At 42.0% G+C, this 21,354-nt stretch overlaps 1 protein-coding gene across 1 annotated transcript; it reads right to left on the reverse strand.

The window, feature by feature from the left end:
• Positions 1–16,206: 16,206 nt before the first annotated feature.
• On the reverse strand, positions 16,207–17,194 carry LOC131251757 (ethylene-responsive transcription factor ERF017-like). Its single transcript, XM_058252692.1, has one exon. The coding sequence runs from the start codon at positions 17,141–17,143 to the stop codon at positions 16,589–16,591; it is 555 nt and encodes a 184-aa protein (XP_058108675.1). The 5' UTR covers positions 17,144–17,194; the 3' UTR covers positions 16,207–16,588.
• Between the last annotated feature and the right edge of the window lie 4,160 nt (positions 17,195–21,354).

The following is a 21,354-nucleotide window of genomic DNA, read 5'->3' on the forward strand; positions in this document are numbered from 1 at the left end:
CTCTCCCATCCATCACTCCATCACCCATCACTCCCTCTCTCTCTCTCTCCCTTACAAGTCTCTCTCTCTCATTTCATACTCTCCCATAAGCAAAATCCATACGTATGAGTCCCCCATGGTGAGAAAATTTCATTTGTGAGGTCCACCTTTCCTACCCCTTCATCTCTCATCTCAACCATCCATTTCTCATCTTCCTCCATCAAAGAGAAGCACAAGGAGCTAAGGAAGCCAAGGGAGCAAGAAGATCAAGTGGTGGGTGTCTTGATAGGGTAGATTTTGATATTTTTAAGATGGGCCAAGTGAGGCCAACCGATCAATGGTTTGGATCTCGCTTTGGACCCTAAGTTGTGGCCGATGGCCCACTTGGATCATCATGATCATTCCATGATGGGGCCATTCTCCATAGACCCCATCATGATGTTTATTTCTTTGCATGTTTAGGGTCATCTAGACCGTCTAATTTAGTGGAGAAGGGATCTCCACCGTTGGATTTAATTTTAATGGACCCACATGTAAGGGGACCCACTTGATGTATGATTTAGTGCAAGGGAGGGCCCATAGTGTCGGGGTCCCTCCATCACACGGTTTCACTCTCTATCTCTCTCCCTTTTATTTTATTTTTACTTTATTTTATTTTATTTTATTTTGTTGTATGATGATGAGGTTGTGTGGCCCACTTGAATGGACCCCATCATAGGGTATGTATTCCATCCAAATCACCTACAAGTGGGGCCCACTTTGTGTGTAGTATCCACACCATCCTCCATGAGGTGGCCCACATAAGCAAGGCCCACCTCTAGTGTATTTACAGAGTCCAGCGTCCAGGGACGCTGGACATTTCATGGGAAATGCAAATATTAGCTTGGTTTGGGGGTGGTCCACTTGTGTAGGCTCCATCTTGATGCATGTCTTCAATCCACGCCGCCCATTCCGTTCCCATCCTTCTTTTAGGCGTTGAGCCCAAAGATGGGACCGATCAGATTTTCAGGCGGGCCATAACATGGCAAACAGTGAGTTTACCATTGAAATGTCCATATTGCTTCTATACACCGAAACAGGCCCAATATTGGGCTTGTTTTGCTTGTCAGGGGCCATGGAGGGCTATTGGATGGAGCGGATTATCTGGAGATGGACCCCACCTGTGAAAACCATGGAATAACAAAAAAAAAAAAAATATTAACAGCAGCAGCAGCTGCTGCTGCTGTGTCAGATGCAACAGCGCTGCCTGCGCACGCCAGCGCCCAGACGGGCGACGTACAGCCCAGCACGGCTGTAGCCGTGGGCCCCATATTGATGTTTATTTGTCATCTAACCCATTCATACGGTGGGCCCTAACTTCAGTGGATCACCCTCCAAAAATCAGCCTGATCCAAGACTTAGGTGGCCCACACCGTAGGAAACAGTGGGATTGAGCCTCTACCTTTGAAACCCTTTTTGGGTCCACAGAAGTCTTGGATCCAGGTAAAATGTGTTGTCACCCTTCATCTAGGTCTGCTTGACCTTATCAACGGTTTGGATGAAGCATAAACATCATGGTGGGCCCCACATGGAGCCCAGAGTGATGTATGTGTTCTAATGGCCACGTCCAGGCGAACGGTGGGGCCAGCAGTGATGTAAGTGTCTTATCCCCACCGTCCAGGGACGGTGGGCCCGTGAGTGCGTGCGTGTGTGGTGCGTGCGTGTGTATATTTATATTATATATATATATATATATATATATATATATATATATACACACACACACACACACATATATATATAATATTATATGATATATAATATTATATGTACTGTATATATATTATATACTATATTATATATATTTTTATTGACGTGGGAGGCCCATCTCATTACTTGTGGCCCATGGTTGAGGCCCACTTTGATTTATATGTAAGGCCCATGGGTCGAGGCCATTTAATGCATTAGGGGCCCATGGGTCGAGGCCCATTAAAATGTATTGGGGCCTATGGGTCGAGGCCCATTTGATGCACGTATGGGGCCCAATTGGCGAGGCCCATTTGATGCATATAAGGCCCATATGAGCAGGCCCACTTGATGCATTCTAAGGCCCACGGGTTATGGCCCATTGCAATGCACATAGGGCCCATTGGTGCGACCCAATGATGTGGCCCACTTGATGAATATAAGGCCCATATGATATGGCCCATTTGACTTATTTAAGGCCCAATGGGATGTACCTAAGGTCCATTGCAATGTACGATCCCAATATGGGTTATGTAATGATGTTTACATCGGGCTGTACCTTGGGAGCAATGGCGGTTTGACGTCCGCATTGCAAGTATAGTGTTGGTTAAATGTCCGCATTATGACTTTCCCTAGGGCCCATTGTTAAGCTCGTACGTGTTATGTGTAGGCCGTCTAGGCCCATCTTCGTTATGCACATCATCCATTCTATATAATATGTTTAGTTCCATGATTCATGATCATATGCATCATACGTATGCTTGATATGAGAAATGACTGATCATAGCATAGCCTTCGGACAGATTGTTTAGGGGCTCCCGTACAGGGGGTGTTGCCCTACATGAGCGCACGATACGCGCAAGATTGCTGCATGACTAAATAGTGTGATTCATGCATTCGCATTGTGTGATATGGTTACTGTACGCCCTAGCGACATCAGGGCCGTAGCCTCCACAGACGTATCGTGGTTGGCAGGATTGGATACCGGAAATACTGTTCTATATGGGGTGCGATAGATATCCCTGGGTGAAAGTCCTTAAACCCTTATGGTACTAGGAGGTTGCTCCAACGTTTAGACCGAGTGGAGGCATGAGCGCTGAGTGCCGATTACCAGACGGTTGCGCTTTCCACCGTGTCGTGGTCGGTTGGAAGGGGGTGCGACCTTACCCGCCCGAGAGTAGAGGGCAATACTAGGCTGAGTCTGACCAGCTCGAGGAATGGGTCCGCTATTGACGAGCCGAGCCTGATTTTGGCAGGCGGATAGTGAGGTCTTTTCCACTCACCTTATTGTGCGCGATGGGGCGGCAATCTGGCTTGGAGTGTACTAGACCTCGATGATATTCCAGATTTTGAGTTGTATTGATATGTGGACTTAGATGAGGATTTGTATGCTTGAGTTGCATTTCGCATTGCATGGTCTTGGTATGGCCGACATCATTCTTTGCACCGCATGGCCTTGGTACGGCTATAGTATTCTTAGCATTCATCAGCATGTTCCGCATTACTCTGATACTGCATAACTGTATTATCACCTTAAGCATACACTTTCACCACCCTCTAAGCTTTCTATAAGGTTATGCACGACCGTTGCGTGCAGGTGACGTTGGATCGTAGCAGCGCTAAGGCTTGGACGCGTAGCTGATCTTTTTGGAGCTTTTGGTCTTCATCATTGTATTTTCCTTATGCTCATTGTACTTGTAAAGTTTTTGATTATAGTGGAAATGTGATGAGGTTTTTGGTTGTTGTTTGTGGGTTATGCTTATTACGAATCAAACTGATGTTAAAAAAATCCTCCTTATAGCATCCCAGGATCGGAACCTGGCGAATGGGCGCTGGGAGCCGAGAATGGGGTTCTACGGAGGCTGTCGGCGCCGGATTCGGCGATCGAAAATTTTGTGAACCCGGTTTTTGAGTTTGGGGCGTGACATAAACAGTAGGAGATTGAACGTCTACCATCGAAACTCTTTTGGGTCACAGAGGTTTTGAATCTATATGATATTTGTTTACCCTCGTAGTCCAGGTCCTTATGACCTTGTGACCAGATTGGATGGAGGATATGGTAGGCCTTACAGTGATGTATTTATGACTCATCCATGGGGCCCACCAGATGTATTTGTGACCCATTGATGCGGCCTACTTGAGGTGTTTGAGGCCCATTAGTGTGGCCCATGTGATGTGGCCCACTTGAGGTAATGCGGCCCATGCTATGAGGCCCACTATGATGTATTTCTGACCCATGTGATGCGGCCCATTATGACATATTCGTGGCCCATGGGGGAGGCCCAATGTGATGTATTCAAGGTTTATGGTTGAGGCCCAATGTGATGCATACATGGCTCGTTACATTGTGTATGAATCACTTGTATGGGCCACTCCTTGGGAGTAATGTTGGTTAGATGTCCACATTGATGGGCAATGGTAGTTGAATGTGTACATTGTGACATTCCCTTGGGCCTTGTTAGGCCCATTCTCATTGATGTCGATTGCCAATTCCGATTGTTGTGGTCGATTGTCGATTTCGATCATCGAGATCGATTATTGATCGATTCCGATTTGTTGTGGCCGATTGTCGATTCCGATCATCGAGACCGATTATTAATCGATTCTGATTGTTGTGGCCGATTGTCGATTCCGATTATCGAGGTCGATTGTCGATTGTCAATTCCGATTGTCGAGGTCGAGTCCGATTGACGAAGCTAATTCCCGATTGTCAAGGCCGATTGTAGAGGCCAATTCCAATTGTCGAGGCTGAGTCAGATTAACGAGGTTGATCCCGTTAGTCGAGGCCGATTCTGATTGCCGATTCCGATTGTCGAGGCCGATTCTATTAGTCGAGGCCGATTCCGATTGACGAGACTGATTCTGATTGTCGAGGCTGATTTCGATTGTCGAGGCCGATTTCGATTGCTGAAGGCGATTGTCAAGACCTATATGATGTATATGCGGCCCGTAGTTGAGACCCATTGTGATGTGTATTCGTCCTGTGTTTGAGGCTCAATGTGATGTATATGCGGCTCGTGTTTGAGGCCCAATGTGATGTATATGCGGCCCGCATTTGAGGCCCGTTGGGATGTGTATTCAGCCCATGTTTAAGGCCTAATGTGATGAATATGAGGTCTATGCGATGAGGCCTATTGTGATGCATTTGAGGGTTAAGCGATGAAGCCCATTGTGATGTATATTAGGCCCATGTGAGAGGCCCATCGTGATGTGTATTAAGCTTTTGATTAAGGCCCATGGTGTTGTATATTAGGCCATTGTGCGAGGCCATGAGTCCACTATATGTTAGGCTCTATGTGGGTCATTCTTTGGGGGTAATGTTGGTTAAATATCTACATTGTCGAGGCCGATTATTGATGTCAGTTATTAATACCGATTATGAGTATGTGACAACATAACATCATGACATATGCCCATATGCATCATCTGCATGTTTGTTATGAGATGTGATTAACTATTGCATATGTCATTGGGCAGGTTGTTATGAGACTCCCTGATAGGCGAAGGTTATCTCACATGAGCGCACGGTATGTGCAGGATTGATGCATGACTGGATTGTATGACTCATGCATATTGCATTGTGTGATGTGATTACTGTATGCCCTACCGACATTAGGGCCGTAGCCTCCACAGGCATATCGTGGATGACCAGATGGGATACTGAAAATGTTTGGTTCTAGCATATGGGCGTCATAGATGTCCCTGGATGAAATCACTAAACCTCCGTGGTCAGGAGACACTCCAACGTTGAGATCGAGTGGATATATATGAGCGCATGAGGGCCGAATACTAGAAGGCCGCGTCTCTCACTGTGTCGTAGTCGATTGGGAAGGGGTGTGACCTTCCCCGCCTGAGTGAAGGGGAATATATAGGTTGAGTTTGATCAGCTTGAGGAATGGGTCCGCTATCGACGGTCGGGCCAGATATTGGCAAGCAAATAGTGAGGTCTCTTCCACTTACCCAGTTGTGTGCTCGGATAGGGGCGACAAGTTGGCGTAGAGTGTAATAGACCCCGGTGATGATCCCAGAGAGAAACCGTACTGATATATGGACTTATCGAATAAGAGTTGCATATTCATTCATTCACTATCCACTCGGGTTGGTAGTGCGTAACTAATTATTGTGTACCTTCATAATGATAAGGATTTTGATTGGGCGCGCGATTAACCTGAGATCAGGAGTCTACTACATTGAGTCTGACTATCCAAATTTAGGTATGAGACTGGTTTGGATAGAAGTCCCTTGTGATGGACCCCATAGCCTGCGATACTTCGTACTATTATCCCGACTTCACTCTAGCTTGGTCATTTCATTCGCACCGCATATTGCATTGCATCATCAACATATGATATTTGGCTTATTGTCCCCGCATTGCATATCTGATCTACATTACTTCATCAGTATATAATATTGTTTTTATTATATTTTCACATCGCATAGCCTGGATAAGGCTGATGGTATTTATGGGCCTATCAGTATGTTTTCGCATTACTTTGATATCGTATGATTTATGATCTTGCTAGTATTTCTAATATTGTATGATTTATTCGCTTATTAGTATTTTCGCTTACTCTGATATTACTTACTTGGCACTTACCTTGTGCATAGACTTTTACCACCCACTAAGCTTTCTATAAGCTTATGCACGATAGATGCGTGCAGGTGGTGTTAGGTTGCAGCAGTGTTGAGCTTGGAGCATGAAGTGGACCTTTGGAGCTTTGATTTTGTCATATGCATTTCCCTTTCAACACTGTATTCAAATGTTTATATTAATGGATATATGATGATGATATTGCCTTTGTGATTTGGGTAAATTTGTGGTTATGTTTATTACGAGTTAAATGTACGTTCAAAAATCCTTCTTGTAGGATTCCAGGATCGGAATTTGGCGTATGGACGCTGGGAACCAAGAATGGAGTACTACGGAGGTTATAGGCACCGAATTCGGCAATCAGAAATTTTGTGAGCCCGGTCTTCGAGTTTGGGGCGTGACAGTATGTGTTGGTCGAGTGCTTCTAATCTAGTCTATGGTTAAACGAGTGTCTCAATCGGTTCAATTGAATTAGGGGTGGATTCTTGAAGAGTACACTATCTTGTTTTACACGAGTGTATAAATACGACTCCCAATCATGATTAGGGTAAGTAGAACGAGTGTTTTGGAGCCTAGCATGAATACTTGAGGGTTTTAAAGGAAAGCTAGGGTTTACATTGTAAATTGTTTCATCTCTTGTAATCTTCTTCTAATTATGGTGGACTAATCAGCACTTTGTATCGTGATTTTTTCTTACAAAAGTTTTTCACATAAAATTTGTGTTCACTATAGTTTACTTGAATTTTTCTTTATTTATTACTTATTTGATTTGATTTGAGGTTGCTTCCGTGCCCATCAATATGGCCTTTAAATTTAGATTGGCTCAATAAGGAATTCCCAGCCATATCCTTGGCCGGTCCAATTATTGAGTAGGGCCGTCAATGTATGAAAGAATGAATGGTTTAAAAATGCTTGTCATTGGTTCATATTGAACAAATGTGCGTACTTTAAAAGCATTACAACAAATGCGCGTAATTTTGAATTGGCATGTGTTAAATAGCAGTAGAAGGAAAACAAGTCTTCAACCACATATACAGTGTAGTTATTAGCAACTTAGACCTTCCAAATTGCATATGAGCTAAAATGCTAAATTTTACAGCATGAATGACAAGAAACATTTGATTTTTCCATTGGAATATGGACCACTCGCTATTTTACTTTTGACTGTCCTTTTAATACCCAACGATGAAATGGCTATGACTTTCGATCTCTTGGTTTTGGACACATTCTCTATCTAGTGTGCCTCACAATTTGAAATAGTCTGTATGGTAGTACATGAGTGCCACATTTAGGTAGGATTAGGAGTCTAGCCCTTAACTTGCATGCAGTACACGGAGGCCACTTGAATTGTGATTAAAGGTATGAAATCTAAACCGTCCATCACAAGGGAAGCGATGTCCAAATGGGCATGAAATAAAATTGGATATGTCTACTAATCAAATTATCATCTATTTATAAAATAAATGGCACGGTGTGAGTACCTTAATTAAATTCATCCATCATAATGCTTGCATTGCCTCCATCCCTTGCCTGCCATTTATTTAAAGTGTGGTCCACCTGATGGGTTAGTAACATGTGTCATGGTACATATTTAAGCGATACGCTAAGGGAGATAGGTTGCTAGTTTTATTTTTATGTTTCTCATCGTAGTATTTTATTAATTAAAAAAGGAAATTTTAATTCATACTTTTTTTAATTGTCTGTATGTTTCTAGGAATTTCATTCCTCATTTTTTTTTCCCTTAAAGTTCTTGCTCAATGAAAAAAACTAGAGAATTTAACTAAAAGTAAGAGACTTTTCTCATATTTCTTCGGAAACATCGATGTATTAATTAACCAAACAAAATTTAATCATTCTCAAAAAATACTAATAAGCTAAATCTAGCCTTCCTCAAGGAAAAATAAATGCTAGATGATAAATTGGCTAACAACCAAGCAAGCCATAGAAATTTAAAATTTTCCTGTATCTTTGGAAACTTGGTGTATCAATCAAATAAAATTTAATCATTCTGAGAAATACTAAGTTAACTCTAACATTCTGTACGAAACAAAAGCTAAGGTGCCAACAATCAAACAAGCCATAAGCGATGTGCATGTGCCACATGTACTAATATTAACAAAGAAGCTCGCCACATGTCCATATGTACTAATGTGCCAAACATATACAAGTGCCACATATGGTTGTCCCAAATGAAATGAAGCAAAATTAAAGAGATGTTTGACAACTATGAGTTTATACAATAGAGCAATTTATCCATACAGGCTTGTTCATACAAGCGTTAGTTTGATAGATTTATTCAACAACTATGGATGATGTTCAAGTGATCCACAGGTGTCACCATGGATTTCAAGTGAATTAAATGCATCACATGTGCTAGTATTAATTAACAAACTTTCACTCTATTCACATTGTATACATATGTGAATGTGCCTAATGTATATAAGAGTCACATATGCTTGTTTGAATAAGATATTTTACAACCATCAATCGGAGTATTAATATAATCCATCCATACAAACCTATTCAAATGAGCATTATTTGCGCATGTGTCCAAACTGACGTCTTTAAACAAACCTTCCTTGATAGCTAAATGAGCCTTTATGAAAAGGGAAAATTGAAGTGTTCAACTTAAATTAAAGAAAGACGAGAGAATTGTCGCAGCCCATCTCCCATCTTTTCTCCATTTATTTTCATTATCTGGACTACACTTGCACTATGCTGATGTGATAACATCCTATCTGATCGATGACCCTTTGATGGATGGGCTGTTTCATGACCCCTAAGGTGGCCAAGCATTAGTAAACAAATGGATAGTCTAGAGAAATATTTTCAGCTGTCCTGCCCTGCGCACTAAGTGCCTTTGATGCATTAAGGGCATGTTTGGATTGTAAGTTACTTTGTATAAGTTACTTATACCTCAAGGCATCAAGGCTTTTTAGTAAATAACGTACTTATTAGCCAAAAAGTAGAAAACTATATTTGATTTTCAACATCACATCAATACTTAACCCTTAAGTTTGTCTGGTCCGCCCTAATTATCCTTGGTCCATCGTCCAGGGCCAACTTTTCATGTTGATTGTTCTGTTATGTTGGCCTACCTTGGTTATGTCTTTAATGTGAACCATCCATCGTGTGGGGCCTACCTTTAATGTGGACTATCCACCTTTCAAGGTCCACCTTCGATATGAGCTCTCCATCACGTAGGCCCCACCTTGGATGTGGGCCATCCATCATGTTGGACATTGGATTTGGGTCGTTCATCATCCAAGGCCGACCATGGATGTTGGACGTCCATCATATTGGACATTGGATTTGGGCCGTCCATCATGGGGCTTGCCTTTAATGTGAATTGCCCACCATGTAGGGCCCAACTTTGAAGTGGGTTATCCATTATGCAAGGCTTGCCTTGGATGAGGATTATTCATCATTAGGGGCCGGCACTTAATATGACCTATCCTTCTATGTGGCGCACCTTGATATGGGTCATCTATCATGTGGGGTCCACCATTAATGTTATTGTCCATCACGTGGGGCCCACCTTCAATATCCATTGCCTTGCCTTTGATGTGGACCGTACATCATGTGGGCCCCACCTTGGATGTGGGCCGTCCATCATGTAGGGCCCAACTTGGATATGGATAATTCATCTTTAGGGGCTGACATTCAATGTGGACTGTCATTATGTGGGGCCCACCTTGATGTGGGTCATCAATCATGTGGGTCCCACCTTCAATGTCCACTTCCCATCTTGGAAGCCCATCTTTGATGTGGACCACCCGTCATGTGATCCCATCTTCAATGTGGGTCATCCATCATGCGAGGCTCACCTTAGATGTGGGTCATTCATCTTTAGGGGCCAACCTTTGTCGTGAACTACCCATTATGTGGGTACCACCTTGATGTGGGTCATCCATTGTGTGGGCCTATTATCAATGTTAATTGTCCATCATGTGAGGCCTACATTTAATGTTTAGTATCCCACCCTTGATGTGGATTATCCGTCACGTAGGCCCCACCTTCAATGTGGGCCGTCCATCATGCAAGACTACCTTTGATACGGAGTGTCCGATGAATGGAGAGATGAGAAAGAAAGGGGAAAAGTAAAAATCCAAGGAAAAAAAAAAACTTATGACAATAAGCAACTTTAATGCATCAAGTTACTCTTGAAATTGTGATTATAAATAGGGTGTCAATGAGCTGGGTTAGGGTCGGGCCAAGTTATGTCCAAGTCCAACTGATCATTTTCAAAGTATGCCCAGGGATGAGTTAAAATAGTATAGCCCAAGCCTAACTTAGAATATATATATACAGGGCTCGACCTGAACCTGACATTCCAACGTACAGAAGCATCTGAACCAATTTCAATGCTTGATGAGTGCATGTGCGGGACTCATTACTGGAGCTTTGTGGGCTCCACCATGATATTTGTGTTTTATTCACAGCAATATAAATTCAATTTTTTCAAATCATTTAAATGAATGAGCCCAAAAATAAGGCAGACCCAAATCTCAAGTGGACCACACCACATGAAATAATGTTGATTGAACGCCCACTATTAAAAACTTTTTGGAAGCCACGGAAGTTTTGGATATAGTTGATATTTGTGTTTTCCCTTAATCCAAGTCTGTTTCCTAATCAATAGGTTGGATTGCAGATAAACATTACAGTGGGCCCTAGGAAGTTTTTAGTGGTGGGAGTTCAATCACCATTGTTTTCCGGGGGCGTAGTCCACTGGAGATTTGGATTTACCTCATTTTTTTGTTTCATATACTAAAATAATGATCCAAAAAGTATGGACGGCATGGATAAAACATATACATCATAGTGGGGCTTATAGAGCAATGATAGTATTCAATCCAGGTCTCTTGAGTCTACATCTCCCAATTTCAATGGCCCACCCATGATTTATATGTGAAATTCACTTAGACCACTAGGTTTTTCACCTCATATTAGGATCAAGGTTCAAATTTCTAACCCATCCATGATTTATATGTGAAATCACGCAGACCACCTGAATCAAGTACCATCATAATTTTTATGCCATATGGTTAATTTGGGATTGCATAATTGGTGGCCAGTTTGATTTCACATAGACATGAGGATGTGGCCCACCTGAGCACAACCTACTTATGCTGGATTTCGATTTTTTTAAAGAAAATTTCAGCGTGGGTCCATCATATTTATCTTGCATCCAATTCTACTTATTTTTTGGGCTCTCTTTTCCTCTTCAAAGCTCAATAATTGCCTCTCCTAGGAGCAGAGGAAGGAACTTAAGAAAGAGATTGAGGATGCAAGTGGAAGGAGACAATGGGGGTGCACATGGTTCGGTTCAGTTTTGGGCTGAAATCGGAACCAAACCATTCCTAACGGTTTCAGGAAAATTGAAACTGAAATCAGACTGTTTGCACCCTAAAATTGAATTGGAACTGGACCATAAAAACTAGTTTGGTTCCAATTTGGTTCTATGGTTCTGAGTTTTTAACAATCCAGCTCAATTAGATGGGGTTTTTTTTTTTTTCATTATATATAATTCAGCCATGTCCATTTGAAGAATGTCATAGATATTGTGTAAGGTGTGGAAACAAGACATTTATAGAAACAATCAAAGGACGTATTGTAAATCATAAATCATGAGTCAAATAAGCAACTAAAATACATTGTAAACTCATAAAATAGCTTTAAGACAAATCCAATTAAACATTATAATAGCATGATAATCACGGTCCGGTTCCAAGTTTGGTTCTATGGTCCAATTCCAGGTTTGGTTTCAAGTTCGGTTCTACAGTCTGGTTCATGGTCCAATTTGGTTCTACACAACTCCAAACCGAACTAACCAGTTCTTTGAATTTTGGAACCAGAACTGGAACTAGTGCACTTTAGAACTGGACCAAACCGTGCAGTTTGGTCATTTCTGGTCCAATTTAGGTGGTTCCATGTGCACCCTTAGGAGACGAGAGAAGTAAAGTGAGAGGAGCTTTGCTCCACAAGAGAAGCTTCCAACTATCGGAAATCGTTGGTGGATTAGGAAATCCAACCATTGGTGGATGCAAGGGGGAGGAGAGAGATCTGGTTTGTTGATTCAGGGTTTGGAGATCATGAGTGGGCCTCATGACGGCTTGGAGATCATTGGTCCATAAAAAGAGAGAAGAGGGGAGAGAGTATTTTGAATCTTTCACAAAATTAATGGGTGGGCCAAGCCGATGGACTTTTGGACAGCTAACTCCAAGCTTGGCCCACTTAAAAACAAGCTCAAATTTTAAGCCTGTCGGGCCAGCCCAGCCAAGCCCATTGACAACCCTAGTTACCTAGCTTCAAAAAAAAAAAAAAAACTAACTTAAAAAAATTAAACCTTTTTTACTTGCATGTGTGTGTGTGTGTGTGTGTGTGGGCCATTTATAGACGGTTGCCAAACAAGCACTAGATGGCCTCAACACTAGGCTATTGGTAACTCAAGAGTAAATTCTGTAGGGCCCACAATGAATTATGTGTCTTATCCACCCCATCCACTCATTTTATCAGTTTATTTTAGGATATGAGCCCAAAATTGAAGCATATCCATAGCTCAAGCGGACCACATCATAGGAGGCCGTGTAAGTTGAACACTTGCCATTTTATTAGTTTATTTTAGGGTATGAGCCCAAAATTGAAGCATATCCAAAGCTCAAGCAGACCACACCATGGGAGGCAATGTAAGTTGAACACTTACCATTGAAATCTTAACATGGTTGCAGCTAAGTTTTTGGATCAAGCTGATATTTGTGTTTTCCTCTCAACCATGTCAATGTGACCTTGTGAATAAGTTAGATGACAAATAAATATTACTGTAGACCCTAAGAAGGTTTCCAGGGATGACATCATTATCCCCACTGTTTCCTGTGGTGGGTCCACTTTTTGGATATGTTTTAATTTTAGGCTCAACTCCTAAAATAAGCTGAAAAAATAGATAGACGGCCAGGATAAGTCACATTCATTCAGGGAGGGCCCAACAGAATTTAGTTAGGGCCCGTTTGGCCAGTTGGATTGGAAGTTAAATCCCGGGATTGGCTGAGCGTGCCAAACATAATCGGTGATCTGATCCCAATCCCATAGGTCTTAAGACAATTCACTGACAACACCATCATTATCTTTAAATCCCATCCAATCCACCTTAATCTATTTAAATTAGCCCGAGACGTGTTTGGTTCGAGGGATTGGAAGGGATGGGAAGGTTTAATCCCGGGATTGCCCAGGCGTGCCAAATAGACTGGATAGAGCAAACCCATAGATCTCAAGACAATCCACTAACAACACCATCGGTACGTAGAAATCCATGCCATCCACCCTAATACCATTCAATCCACCCGGCCGCCCTTAGGGCCTGTTTGGCCGGTCGGATTGGAAGGGCTTGGATGGTATTGGAAGGGATTGAAAGTCAAATCCTGGGATTGGCCTGGCGTGCCAAACAGAGTCGGTGATCTGATCCCAATCCCATGGATCTTAAGACAATCTACTGATAACACCATCATTACCTTTAAATCCCATCCAATCCAACCTAATCCTTTCAAATTTGCCTGGAACGTGTTTGGTTTGAGGGATTGGAAGGGATGAGAAGGTTTAATCCCAGGATTGGCCGGGCGCGCCAAACAGATTGGATATAGCAAGACTGGATAGAGCAAACCCATAGATCTCAAGACAATCCACTAACAACACCATCGGTACCTAGAAATCCATGCCATCCACCCTAATACCATTCAATCCCTCCCAATCCACCTGGCCAAACGGGCCCTTAGTACTGTAAATCACACTGAGTTACTCAGTACGCAATCGGCTTCTCAGTGATAACGGCCCACCTCATTCAAAGATTGAAATTATAAACGTGTTACACATTTCACTTACGCCTGACTACGCGCAGCCGCCGCACGCGGGTTTTAGTCAACCTTTCCATTCACAACGCGCTCCGGCTAATCGTACTTGCACCAGTTAATAAAAAGGGATTGACTCGCGTGGCACTAGCCGTCAACACGCGCAGGAAAGTACACTCTACTTTGACGTGTGGGCCCCAGGGGCGATGGTCCCCGATCAAAGGAAACGGATTGGCTACTCCCCCTGCCACCAGTCAATGGCTGGTGGTCAGTGCTCTGTGGGCCTCACCATGATGTACGTGTTTCATCGAAGCCGTCCATCTAATTTTCTAGATCATTTTATGGTATTGCACAAAAAATAGGTATATGTGAAACTCTAGTAGGCAACGTTATAGGAAAGAGTGTTGAATGAACGTAGACCATTAAAAACTTTTTGGGGCCCATAAAAGTATTGGATCAAGTTGATATTTGTTTTTTCCCTTCATCTGGGTCTTTATGACCTAATCAAGAGATTGGATGTCAAATAAACAGTATAGTGGTCCATAGTAGGATTTACATGATGGATATCCAATCACTATTGTTTTCCTGTGGTGTGGTCCACCTGAGATTTATATACCTCTCATTTTTGGGATAAAACACTAAAATCATCTTTAAATATGGATGAACGGAATGGATGAAATACGTACGTCATGGTGGGGCCCACAGATCACCGACCACCAGCCACGGGGCTGGTGTCAGGGGGAGTAGCCAATCCGTTCCCCCGATCAAATGGCGGGCGTGTCACGTTGATTGTTTTCTACTCCGCGAGTAAGAATCGCTTTCTCGCGTCGAAGAAACAGCTGAGAAAGCGGAATGCACTGACATTTAAACGTGGCCTTTTTGCTGGTTTTAAGCGCGTGAGGAAAGTGAAAAATAGCACGTGAAGAATGAGACCACGTGGAAATAACCACGAAAGAGAGATGTCCTCGTTCTGGTACTGCCCGCGCCCGAACCCACCGGAAACAGCGGCCACGTGTCGGGATTCGACGGCGGGAATGCTACCCAAAACAGGTTTTGAAGTAATACAGTCGAGAACGTACTCGACTGTAACCGTTACCAATCAAATTCCGCCACGTAGCCTGCATAATCCGATTCCCAAAGGCTGTGCTACCGTGCTCTCACTGGAATGTAAGTTATAGTACACTTGACTACATGTGGGCCCTCCCACAGACTGATCGGTTGATCCGTACCGTCCATTAATCCCACCATGCATTCTATATCTACTATATGGAAAAATAACCATCCTCTTTCAAATAAAGTAACGATCTTAACCATCCGTTCTTAGATTAACGAATGGACTGTCAAATCGTCAACTCAGAATGTTTTTTTGTACTTTAGTCCATGAAACGTGCTGTGAAACTAATGGACAGTCCAGATTGATCGATGATGATACTATCCAGAGTGCCCATGTGCAACTAGGAGCACTATGCTCTGTCTGTGTATAGTGGTTCATACACATGCACTGAAAAACTTGACGTGTGGGGTGCATCTAAGCCGTCCAAATAGTGCGTCCCACATAAAAAGGACGGGTGAGTGTATCTGCCAGTTGGGTATCTAATCAAATCTCATATTACAAATACAGTAAGATTTATAAAAATATATTATTTCTTTAGGCATTGTGGGCCTTATTCCTGTACACGTTGCCGCACAAGTACAAGATCGCCACCGTTTATCCAGTGGGGCCTACTCCTGATGGGTGGTACCGATCGGACGATTCTCACCGCCAGAAAGGATGATCGCTCATATCTTCCGCTAAGGCTCTGCTCTCATGGGCTTGAAAAAAAGAAAAAAAAAGAAAAAAAAAAGAAAAAAAAGGAAAAAGCGGGCCCCACCGTGAAGAAAACAAAAAAAGGATTGGCTGGTGTACACACACCACTGACCTGGCTAGTGTGTTGACATCACTAAGTTCTGTGGGTTCCATCACACGGTATGTATTAGATCTAAACCGTTCATCCATTTGTCGTAATGCTTTAGACTAAAATAAAGATAGATCCAAAGATCTGGTGGACCACGCTTCAAAAAGCAGTGAAGTTTTGGATCAATATCATATTTGTTTTTCCTCTTCATCCAGGTCTGTGTGACCTTATGAACAGGTTGGATGGAAAATAAACGTTATGGTGGGCCCTACGAATATTTTAACGGTGATCCCACTGCTATTTGTGGTGTGGTCTACTTGATCTTTGAAAATGAGTCATTTTTGGGCTCATTCCCTAAAATGATCTCTACAAATGGATGAACGATGTGGATATAATAAATACATCATTTTGGGTCCCATTTCTTTGAACCGTTAGTACAACTCGGAGTACGCTCGTCTTTGCACGACACGTACCCACACCAGCCAGGTCGGTGGTGTGCGATACACCAGCCAATCCGCTTCCAAAACAAAAACCACCTGAAAAGTGCGCAGTACGCATCAGAAGTTCCAAAGACCCGGCGACTGATAAAATGCGTCACCGCCGCAATTCTCCTCCTCCTCCTCCTCATCCTGCAACAACCTCTCCCCCGCCGGAAAGAAGCACTCCACGGACATATCATCGAACGCGGCCGCCGTCGCGTCCAGCAACGCAGACGAACTCTCCGCCCTAAATTCCGACGCCGACGACGCCCACGAAGATTCCACCGGCATCTGCGTCTCCGACGCCGCTGCAGGCCTACTGTGCGCGAACCTCGCCGCCTCCGCCCGGATCTGCTCCCGTGTCAGCCTCTCCGCCGACGGTATCTCCGGCGGAGTCTCCGGAAAATTAAGCTTCGCCGACGGTCCACGTAAGCAGAAAACGGCAGCATCGTACGCCCTCGCCGCCTTCTCCGGCTCGTCATACGATCCTAACCAAATCCTCTCTCTGCTATTCGGAAGCCGTACCTCCGCCACCCATTTCCCCCATTTCCTCATCCTAACGCCTTTATAACGGCTATTAACGGAATATTCCGTTATTTCCGGCCTACGCTGCTTTGAAGGTCGTCTCACCATCTGCCCCTCTTTGTAACGGTTGTGTTTTTTGGATGGAGAATGGCGGGAAGTGCTTTGGCTTTTATATATACTGGTGTTTTTTAAAAAGAGAAAGACAGAAGCGCGTTTGAGTAGTATACTGACACGTGGCTGCCAGGTGTCAGTTAGCTATCTTACAAGCGCGTGTTTGACAACGTGGGTGGATTGCAGAAGGTATCGAGAAGTGCCAGGTGGGGTGATGCTGTAGCTTAGATGTGGATTGCTTTGTGTTTGGAGTGGAGGTGACACGTGGAGGAAATAGCGGCCGTGATGGATACGTGGAGGGGGTTAGTATGATGGTTTGAGCTTATGCGGTAGAGTGGGGTTTTTTGATTTGACACCTCGTTGACGGACTTTTTATCTGGAAGAGAGTGTCGCGTTTTGACGCTTTGGAGTCCACAGCCGCGGAATGAAGAGGTAGGAAAGTGGAGCTGGGGTCCCTCGAAGCTTCCATGGTTTTGTTTGTAATCACCGATTTACCCTTGCGGTAATGGAAAATGTTACTATGATGGTTTGAGCTTATGTGGGAGCCCATTTGATTTTTTGGAGAATCTGAACCATTCGTTGGGTGATTTGTCTTGTTTTGACTGTACATTTGAAAAATTGGATAAATCTGGAAGTCCTGTAAGCTGCACTGCAGGGGAAATGTGAAGTTATAGCTGAAGGCGTTGGATTCATGGGATTGGGTCCAACTGATCTGGAACATACTTTCATGCTTAAGTGGCTCATCAGAATGAATGGATTAGATGGAGTATTTAAGCCACCCATACGTGATTTAGAAGTTTCTAGAGTGGGTTTCTCTCTCCTTGTTCATGCATGCTGTGTCCTATACCGTGGCTCATATTAGTTTTAGAAATTTTGGTCTCTTAATACGACATGGGGTGAATCTAATGAAAGGTTTGGATGGCACACGCACATCATGGTGGGCCTCACACGGCTCAAATGCATTATATGCCGCACAATCGTTACTGTTTTCACTCAGGTAGGGCGTGATGGTTGATGTTGTGTAATGTTTTAAATTTGTATGTAAGAAGGTTTTTCGCTGCTATTGACAAACCACTTGACCCCATCGAGCATACGTGGATGATGTCGATGTTATCAACCGTCTGCTTGATTCCATTAAGAAAATTCAGAAAAAATCATATTTGACCGCTGGCCAATTTTGAAAGTTGCTAGTATATAACAACGAATGGTCTTTCATGTCATCAACTAGTCTTCAATGTCGGTCAGTGCCATTGAAGGCCCCATCGAGCATGCGCGCAAAATTATGTAAGTACAAGATTGGGATTTGTTTCCCTATTCCTATTAAGTAGTGTATATACAAGGTGTGATCAGGATTAGGGAAGGGGTTAAGAGGATTATAACTTTCTAAGATGTTTTAAAGGGTTCAAGGGCATAATTAGGATTTCAAATGAGATTCGAAGGTTGTTTGAATCAATAAAATTTACTATCTATCTCTTTCTGCCGTGGTTTTTTCTCATAATGGTTTTTTCACGTAAAATTTGGATTATCTTCTTATCGAGTTTGTTTGTGCGATTGCAATTACTTTGCTTGATTTCACTCTGTGTGTTTCCGCCAGTCCCAACAGTTGATACATTGTTAATAAGAAATTACTCAAGCGGCATAAACATAAGGTCTCTCAATTTTGATGGGCAATAAATCCCAAACTTGCTTGATTTTGTAATCAGTTTATTGGAAAAACTCTAATGGACGATCGAAATAAAAGTAGACAAAAACTTTAACCCAAGTTACAGGCCAATGCATGCTCATGGAAGGTCTTCATGGTGGGCTTGGATTACACGTGTGTCAAGTAGGCTCATGTGCGGCAAAGAAACCTTGCACCCAATCAGCAATGTTTATCTAGAGGAATCACATGCCCGAATTACACATGTTTGAGTAGTGATGGTGATGGGAGACGGCTAAGATGATAATAATAATACTAATAATAATAATAATAATAAGATATTCTGATTAATTTTCTTGAGAGAGCTGGAGATGTTTATACATTGAAATGACAAGTTGTACGCAACACAACTACTTTACAGGAGAAATGAAGAGATTCTGTCTAACAAGGCTAGTTCTGAGAGAGAAGAGTTAGCACTTCCACCTTACCCACTCTAATAATGGGTCCCATGGTACCAACATTGTAAGATAAGTTGGGAACCTGGTTCTCCTTATACATACAATCTTTGGAGAATCCATTCTATCATTGGATTAAAAAACTTCACATTTTCACACTTGCATGTGTTAACAACAATCAATATTTCTTAGCAACTTCCTACATAAAAAGAGTGTCAGTACTCTAACACCAAATTTAATGCGTATGACCACAACCATGTGAGTTCGAATGGATGCTTGACAAGTCCATTGTAACTATTGAACCTGTCATCCGTGCATGTGGAACATGTACCATTTAGATGGTGTGGTCCATTTAATAAGTAGATAAGGCTAATTTTCTAAATGAGTACTTTTCATGGCAAGGCATATACCATTTTAATGGTAGGGATGTCCTACACAAGCAGTAGAATGGCGGGGAGAGATGGGCCAACATGCCAAATTAGAGTATAGTCTCTATTTAAGCTTAACATCTAAGTTGGGGCATTAAACTTGACGATGCTACTTATTTAAAGTTGGTAGCTACCCTCGTATAGATTGCTTATAAATGGACAATTAGATTTTTTATTTTTTATTTTTTAAAGCAACATTTCATATTCATCTAGACAAGGCCAAAGATCACCCGTGGTATCTTCCAAAATCATAAAAATTTCATGACATTCCCAGCCGTGGTTGGGCTTGTCGGATCCTATGAACCCAACTCATAAAAAATAGGAGCCGTCTTTAGCAAATTCTCTGGGCCTGTTAAGAAGGTGGGATTACGTTGTATGAAATTGTATTTGGTCCAATGTAAATTTCATCCAAACGATGGGAACGATTGGATTAATCCAAGTATCATATTGATGTAAGACGTGGAACAAATGCACTCTTAGCATAGTTATACCAAAAGAATCCTAAACGGAAGCACAACTAGTCTGTCATCTAGGCCCATCCAGGCCCAGTCTTACACAGGCCATGACGTAATTGGCCCCCAAGCACATCCAGATCAAAGAGATTCAATCCGAATACAGATAAATTGTCGTTTGAAGTGTAGCCTATAATTGGCCATAACTTTTGATCTAGGTATCATTACGGAATAGACAACCTAGCAATCTTTACCGTAATGGGCCATCTGGTGTGAACTGACCCATTAAGTGGGCCGCATTAATCCATTTTGTAAGAAAATGCACAATTCCAGCTCAATAAATGAGATTTAGGGAAAAAAATCAAATATTTTTTGTAATTCCATTTTTTATAGTATTTTCTTAATTTTAGAATTTTAGATTTACATATTTTATTATAGATATTACTTGGAATCATGCTAGCTAAGACTCTTCTAGCAAATAGCTTATCTAGAATTTTTATTTTTGAAAATTAGGCTTTAGAATTTATTTATTTTATTTTATTTTATTTTTTTATTTTGGGGGGGTCTGGGGGTTTCAAATCCCCTCAAAGAGGAGTTTGCAATCCAAGGTGAAAGCTTGGATTACATCTAAAATCCTTCCAAGAGTTGCATGTGTGTCATTAGGTTATTAATCTATTGGGCACATGACGGATTGATGACATCCCAAAACATTTAGATTATTAATTGTATCACTATAATTACTTTAATATGATGATCTATGCCATCCAAACATTGGCCATGTAAATCAATGGTTAAAAATCGTTGGTTAGTGACTCAGATGTGATCTTGTGCTTGTGACACATCTGAGACTTGGAATTTCATCATTTTCGGGTAAAGTATATATTTCAATGAACTTATTACAATTATTGTGTCAAACATTACATAAGTACACTAATTAAAGATATTAAAGTTGATTTAGTAATTAAATTCAAACCCCTGTATAAGTACATTGTCAATAGCTACTTTTGGATTTATGGGATTCTAAATCCAGGGCGCCAAATACAATAGGAGAATTTCAAATCCGGGAGATTCCAAATCCACGCTCCCAAACAAGCCCTTTGGGTTAGAATTTTGCTATTTTTGGTAATTACGAATTTTTATTTATTTTTTCTTTATTAATGGTATAATTGAGAAAAATATACATCATAAAGTAAATTATTCGAGTTTTATCTCTTTGTTCTTATGGATTCAAGAA

This window comes from Magnolia sinica, chromosome 7 (genome assembly GCF_029962835.1).
Source record: "Magnolia sinica isolate HGM2019 chromosome 7, MsV1, whole genome shotgun sequence".
Classification (NCBI taxonomy): Eukaryota; Viridiplantae; Streptophyta; class Magnoliopsida; order Magnoliales; family Magnoliaceae; genus Magnolia; species Magnolia sinica.

Bases quoted from the DNA above. Each gene is read 5' to 3' on its own strand.
- LOC131251757 (XM_058252692.1), bottom strand. From the start codon at position 17,143: ATGGTGAGACGACCTTCAAAGCAGCGTAGGCCGGAAATAACGGAATAT.